We start from the raw sequence: 8,441 nt of genomic DNA on the forward strand, positions 1-8,441 counted from the left end.
CATGTGATATATTAGAATTTACAGATGCTTGGATTGTAAATTTGTGAAATGGTTGAAGAGTGTAAGATTAGTTAATATGGATGCATGGATATTTGAATATTTGTGTAATTTGTATGAGTTGTAATGTAAATAAATGCGTATGATTGCTGTGATATTGTTTAGTAAAAAGGGATTAGAAATATGCACTGATGTGACGCAATTTATTAATTATGTATGAGAAGTAACTGATACCGTGCTTTTCTTACGATGTTGTTTTACTATACAAGAACGTATGAGTATTTCGATGTGAATGAATGCGTGACCGAAGAAATGTAATAGCCGTTATCTGATTATAGGCTGCGTGTAGTTGGGTCTCCCGAAGCACAGTAATACATAGTAATGGACAGTAATGGAGAGAAATAGACAGTACTGGGCTGTAATGGGCAGTAATGGAGAGTAATGGACAGTAATGTGGACAAAATTAGGATATTGCGAAAGGAATTATAGTACTGTACACTAAATATTATAATTGCTATTGTATGGACTTATATACATACAGCATTAATAACAAATGTGGTTGTTGTATTGTTTTATTAATGTTCATAATATGCTTTAATTAAAAGAATGCCAAAAATTGGAAAAAGTCTCTCTCTCTCTCTCTCTCTCTCTCTCTCTCTCTCTCTATATATATATATATATATATATATATATATATATATATATATATATATATATATATATATATATATGTTCTCGTCTGATTCCACTCACCACTCAGCTCTCATAATTTTTCTATGGTGAGGTTTTTTCCCTCCTGAAGGTGTTTTTGGTATAGCAATTTTACCAATTGTCGACCTTACTGTTAGCATATTTGTACGCTTGACATTTTGAGGAACTTTCTAAATAACGCTTCACGTTCAGTTTATGTTCCTTGACACCACACATCAACAGACGACAGATGTATCCCTCATCAATGGAACACAATGTGTTAAAGTGGTACCCATCAAGTAATCACATTTGCCTCCTAGCGAACGACACAAACGACAGATGCATCCCTCTCATCAATCAAATATCAGGGTTTAAAGTCTTTGTTTGTTATCACTTCGCATGTTGAGAGGAACCATTTATCACACACCTGAATCAAAATGTATACTGACTACATTTTTCATAAGATACATACTGCCGGCAGTCACGAACTGAAATGGGTAAACGAGTAACTATTAGATGTATGTAACATACTACTACTACTACTACTACTACTACTACTAATAATAATAATAATAATAATAATAATAATAATAATAACTTTATTTTATGCTGATAATACATTTAGCTCTAGGATTGCGGTGGGTATATCTAATTTAGGTATATCAAATTGTTTTAGATTTGACATAAACAGAATAAAGTAATTTTTGAAGTGGGCTCATAAAACAATCGACTATGTTGAAAATTATATGCATAACCTAGATATACATAAAGATTAAATGAGAAGATAGATAACATTTTCTTGTAATATTTCCAACGGATAATTTTGGGAGTTGAATCATAAAACTGTATGAGAAAGATAAAATATGATTTGATTTATTTAACGACCTGATTTAAAACAACAATTCAACATTAGTTCTAGGGAGCTTATTACCAACACCATTTAAAAAAAATGAGTCGCTACAACATTGATGATTTTGCAACAGAAAACACAGATATAGCATAATACATTAATACAGCAAAATACAGACACAGCATATTACATTAATATAGTAAAACACAGACAGAGCATAATACATTAATATAGTAAAATACATACACAGCATAATACATTAATACAGTAAAATACAGACACAGGATATTACATTAATATAGTAAAACACAGACACAGCATAATACATTAATATAGTAAAATACATACACAGCATAATACATTAATACAGTAAAATACATACACAGCATAATACATTAATACAGTAAAATATATACACAGCATAATACAATAATACAGTAAAATACAAGCACAGCATATTACATTAATACAGTAAAACACAGACACAGCATAATATATTAATACAGTAAAATACATACACAGCATAATACATTAATACAGTGAAATATAGACACAGCATAATACTTTAATACAGTAAAATACAGACACAGCATAATACATTAATACAGTAAAATACAGACACATCATAATACAGTAAAATACAGACACAGCATATTACATTAATACAGTAAAATACAGACACAGCATAAAATATTAATACAGTAAAATACATACACAACATAATACATTAATACAGTGAAATATAGACACAGCATAATACTTTAATACAGTAAAATACAGACACAGCATAATACAAAAATACAGTAAAATATAGACACAGCATAATACATTAATACAGTAAAATACAGACACAGCATAATACAGTAAAATACAGACACAGCATATTACATTAATACAGTAAAATACAGACACAGCATAATGTATTAATACAGTAAAATACATACACAGCATATTACATTAATACAGTAAAATACAGATACAGCATAGGACAATAATACAGTAAAATACAGACACAGGATATTACATTAATACAGTAAAACACAGACACAGCATAATACATTAATACAGTAAAATACAGACACAGCATAATACATTGATACAGTAAAATACAGACACAGGATATTACATTAATACAGTAAAATACAGACACATCATATTATATTAATACAGTAAAATACAGATACAGCCTGGGACAATAATACAGTAAAATACAGACACAGCATAATACATTAATACAGTAAAATACAGACACAGCATAATACATTAATACAGTAAAATACAGACACAGCATAATACATTAATACAGTAAAATACAGACACAGCATATTACATTAATACAGTAAAATACATACACAGCATATTACATTAATACAGTAAAATACAGATACAGCATAGGACAATAATACAGTAATAAACAGACACAGGATATTACATTAATACAGTAAAACACAGACACAGCATAATACATTAATACAGTAAAATACAGACACAGCATAATACATTGATACAGTAAAATACAGACACAGGATATTACATTAATACAGTAAAATACAGACACATCATATTATATTAATACAGTAAAATACAGATACAGCCTGGGACAATAATACAGTAAAATACAGACACAGCATAATACATTAATACAGTAAAATACAGACACAGCATAATACATTAATACAGTAAAATACAGACACAGCATATTATATTAATACAGTAAAATATAGACACAGCATATTGCATTAATACAGTAAAACACAGAAACAGCATAATACATTAATGCAGTAACATACAGACACAGTCTAATACATTAATACAGTAAAATACAGACACAGAATAATACATTAATACAGTAAAATACAGACACAGCATATTACATTAATACAGTAACATACAGACACAGTCTAATACATTAATACAGTAAAATACAGACACAGAATAATACATTAATACAGTAAAATACAGACACAGCATATTACATTAATACAGTAACATACAGACACAGTCTAATACATTAATACAGTAAAATACAGACACAGCATAATACATTAATACAGTAAAACACCTAATATGCTTATCATGCATCATCTGACAATAAAGTATATATGAATACCATTATGAGAGAGAGAGAGAGAGAGAGAGAGAGAGAGAGAGAGAGAGAGAGAGAGAGAGAACATCTATTATCGAGGTAATGGAATTCATCACCCAAAATCTTATTATGACATTTAGTAAATTGTGTTCCTTTAAACTGATTTTACTACATTTCATTGATCATTTTCAAGATAAATATCGGTATGTAATCGGCAACAAATGACATCGAATTGGTCAAATTTTCTTATCAAAGACTCAATTATAAGACGGAAAGATAGAATGCTAATTTAAAGACTAAAACTCATCATTTTGTGATCAATGACATACAATAATCAATACGATAATAAAGCTAATGAAAAAATGCAATCAATATTGAAAAACATCTAATTTACCAATTTTAACTGAATTTAAGAAAGGTACTGTTATTAGATATTTTTTACATGTGATGTTAACATTACACAATCAGGACAAATATACTTTTGGGAACATGTTATTTATTTATTATCCTAGTCGCTTCTTTCATCTTTCCTTTTCACATTTGATAGCATGTTACTGAAGCAGTGTATTTATTATAAATGACAACAATTAAGACATTTTATTGCTAATTATGAATTTAATGTTTGTGTGTTTGTGTGTGTGATTAGGATTTTAACGTAGCTTTAACATTTTTTTCAATCATATCGCTACGATGTCTGCAGTGTGGCAGTTTATAATGATGTTTAGCACTGGGGTACAGGGACATCATTTCAACTTTTTCGGGGGGTACGCAAAACTTGATGGGGGGGGGGGCAAAACTTGACGGGCTGATTAATTTTCGTATAGAGGCTACAGTCTACATGTACGAGCCAGTGCTGTAAGATGTGTGCATATTGGGCATTTTTATTTGTTGTTAGCATGCGAAGGCTGAAAATGTTTCGGAAATAAATGACCGAAAATTCTCGCGGGAACACGAGAGTTTTCAGTCATAAATTCTCACAAAAAATTTTCAACCTTCGCATGCTACCAACAAATACAAATCGGATAATCCCCATTGTCACTTAATATAAATTAGGTGTTGATTGATTTATTTATACATACTTCCAAGAAATTCGAAACGATTTGCTAAAACAAAGGATATCGTCTTTCTTTCATACAGCCGAAATCATCAACTATTGTGTCAATGTTGACTTTTTTGCATTTTTATGGAGGCATGCGATAACCAGCAGATCACGAAGTCGTTGATCTCCAAATCTATTTTCACTCGTTTCATGCAGCTGAAAAATCTTTCGTTTTGAACTGATGTCACCGGCAATGTCAGGACAAGGTCAATTGCTTTTAAGAGCTCACTAAAACCAAGTGGAAGACGATTCAAGCATGTTCGAACTTCGTGAATAGTCAACGATGTTACATCTTTATCCAATGATTGGATAAAAGATTCTGCTGAAGACACTTGTGTCTGAAGCATCATTGTATCGATATCGCTAGTGGGATATAGTTTCACAAGTTCGTTGACTGCATCCGGGTATACAATTTTGTGTGCACTTGGGTTCAACGCCGACGCACTCTTTATAACACTACAGTTAACAGTAAATCGAGCATCGAGTTCAGAAATAAACCTGTCTACACACGCAGAAAGGACGCCGGCACACATTGAATCATCAGTACTTTGAGTCGTTTCTGTAACCTTCTTACCAGTTACTGACATCACAAAATATTCCGATAATTTCTTTGACATCACCTCAGCTCTCTGTGGCCTATTACCGTAGTTGTCGTTGTTCAGTGGGATCCCAATTTGAACTCCAGTTTCCTCAGCTTCTTTCAAAATACCATCCCAAGTGTCAATGCTTCGAAATGCCATCAGATCTTTTTTGGTAGATTCTAGCAACACAAGGGCAGATAAGTAATCGACTGATGAATTTTGTAATTCTTGAGATAACGAATAGACTGCTCTAAGTAACTTTCACCCAAAAACAAACAACGAAGAAATGATATTGAATGTATTCGTTTTCGCAACCCTTAAGCGTCTGCTGTTGCTAACCTGTCAGCATTCTGTAAAGCAATGGCTTTCAACGCATTAACAAGGGTTTCAATTCGAAGCTTTATTATGCGAACGGACCGATACCAATAAGACCATCTAGTTTCAACTAATTTTTCGAGTTCCAAGACTTCCACATTATTCCCAGTTTGTGCTTGCACAAATAGTTCATGTCGAGGGCCATTAACTGACAAGAACACATAGACTGTATGATGGAAAACATATCAACGTTCTCAGGTATATTTTCAACTGTGTTGACTAAAACTAGGTTCAGACGATGGGCATGGCAGTGTCTGTAGAAGACATATGGAGCAATTTCTTTAATCCGTACCTGAACACTTTGAAGTCTGCCACTCGTCACCGAAGATCCATCGTAGCATTGAGCAACACGTTTATCCCATGATAATTTGTTTTCCAGAACCGCATTGTTGACAGCAGTTGCCATTGCCTCAGCATCTACCATTACCACATGAAAGGCACCTAGAGGATTTTCCCATACTGAACCATCTGGTGACATGGATCTTATGACGAAACTCAGTTGTTCATTGCGTGAAATATCTTTTGATTCATCGACCATTAATGTCCAGTAGGGTCCAAATGAATCAACCATGTTCTTTCTAAGAATGTTTGCCAAGCAGTGTAAAATACCATTATGATACTCTACTGATGTGTAGTGTCCATATCTTGTTCGAAGCCTTTCTCGTAGTTGAGGAGAAAGCTCACTCATCATTTCGAGCAATTCAACAAAATTTCCTTTGTTTGACGATTCCTTTGATTCATCATCGCCACGAAAAGCCAAACCTTGACGAGCTAGATATGAAGTCGCTAAAATAAGATACTCAAGATGATTCCTATTTTCCAGAACATCCAACTTTCCCTGAACATTTATCAGATTTGCTACACATTCAACCTTTCCAGCTGACACATTCTTTGCATTGGTCCACAGCATTGTGCTATCTTTGTGCTTGCTACTGGACTCATGCTTTGCCAGCAATTCTTAATATCTTTCATTTTCTAAATCCCTTGACGACAAACGTTATGTTCCCACACGTTTCACCAGGACGGACAATATTGGAACTAAAATGGCGACAACTGAAACAAAAGACACATCCTGATTAATGGAGTATTCGATCCATGGAAATTGTTTGAAATATTCGCAGTTGAAACGACGCTTAGACAGTTGAGGATGTTCTTGTAGTATTGGTTGAACTGGAACGTCGTGATGGAAAAACGTGAAATATCTACAAATGCTGGTGACTGAGGTAGATATAATGGGGCTCCACTTGTAGAAGCTACTGCATCGTGATCAACTGACTGGTCAGATTCGATTATCTGTTATTTACTTGCAACTAACTCTGTAACTGACTCCAATTCCGTTATGTTTTTTCTCTTCAAGAATTTGAGCATTGATGATTGTGTTGCTTTTTTTGCCATTATGATTTTGAAACAAAAATAAATATAAACGCTCCAATTTCTTTTTCTTATATTTACTTTTAGTGTGTTTAAATTTCTGCTGTCCTAGATACGAATAAAGGTCGGTCTTGCATAAGTGGCGGCACTGAGTCTGAAATCAGTTCTTCATGTTGATGGAGGAAAATTGTATGAACAAAATGCGAGTGAGGTGTTATCTTCTGTCAGGATCAGTAAGTCTACAGAAACTGTACCTTTTCTTCCTACAAGTGGTTGGAATAGTTTCCCATCTGTTAATGTTCCAAAACGATTTTGTTACAGGAGAATTTATGAACACATTATATCAATTGCAAAGGTGAACACATTTAACTCTGCCTCTGATAGTGAAAGTGAGGACAACGTGACTGACTTCAACACCTCATAACCTATGTTGAAAAGTCGACAATATGTTATAAGTAGCCATGTGAAAAACATACAAGATAATTATAAAGATGACCATCATTTCTTAAAATCATCTGTAACTGCATCATACACGCAGCAAGTTGTGTATCATGTATTAGTGACTCTAGCAACACTCTCAGAAAAGTAAAGGATGCATCATGGGAATGTAAAGCATCCTCTGTGGGCATCAATCATATTACTTCTTTACGTTTTTCCTTGGAAGATTATACTCTTCAGTTTTGGATAATAGCCATGCGCATCTACCAGCAAACTTTAAACATGGAATGTTGGAAAGAAGCCTAAACGACAGCCGCAACGATGCCATTCAACATCATGCAGCAATAAATTAAAGACAGATTTAGAGACTGTGACCCATTATAGGGACAGACTACCGTTGGTTAATGCAGTTTGACAAAAACAGTCCCCTTTGAAGTACCAAATACACAAAAACAGTCCCCTTTGAAGTACCAAATACACAAAAACAGTCCCCTTTGAAGTACCAAATGCACAAAAACAGTCCCCTTTGAAGTACCAAATACACAAAAACAGTCCCCTTTGAAGTACCAAATACACAAAAACAGTCCCCTTTGAAGTACCAAATACACAAGAACAGACATGTGGCTCATTAGCAGATTCTGTAGAATAACTGCTTCTGTAGCAAAAGATATAGCATTTGCCCACAGTAAAAAAGGTAAAATATAATCTTCTGAAGAGAATTCTATGGGGAAAAATTGCCAGAATTAAAAAGTTTAAAATACGGAAGACAAAATAAAGAGAAAGCTGTTCAATAATACATGGCTGAAAATACCGGAAAGGATGTTACGATGGATTTTGGATCAATGCTCTGTATCCAGAACTAGGATGTAGTCCTGATGACCTTGTCTACAATCAAAACAACAAATTAATAGGTGTAGTTCAGATAAAATGTCCATTTGTTTTAGCACGAGTAAA

General features: G+C 33.3%; 1 protein-coding gene across 1 annotated transcript; it reads right to left on the bottom strand.

Moving 5' to 3' along the window:
• Window positions 1-5,748: 5,748 nt before the first annotated feature.
• LOC149807926 (zinc finger MYM-type protein 1-like) lies at window positions 5,749-6,588 on the bottom strand. Its single transcript, XM_089962996.1, has one exon. It carries the CDS (start codon window positions 6,586-6,588, stop codon window positions 5,749-5,751), a length of 840 nt encoding a protein of 279 aa, XP_089819122.1.
• Window positions 6,589-8,441: the final 1,853 nt, after the last annotated feature.

The sequence above is a fragment of the Sinohyriopsis cumingii genome, chromosome 1 (genome assembly GCF_028554795.1).
Source record: "Sinohyriopsis cumingii isolate HCF-2022 chromosome 1, ASM2855479v2, whole genome shotgun sequence".
NCBI lineage: Eukaryota > Metazoa > Mollusca > Bivalvia > Unionida > Unionidae > Sinohyriopsis > Sinohyriopsis cumingii.

What these genes read in the sequence shown, in the direction of transcription:
- LOC149807926 (XM_089962996.1), bottom strand. Translation starts at nt 6,588, where the DNA reads ATGCTGTGGACCAATGCAAAGAATGTGTCAGCTGGAAAGGTTGAATGT.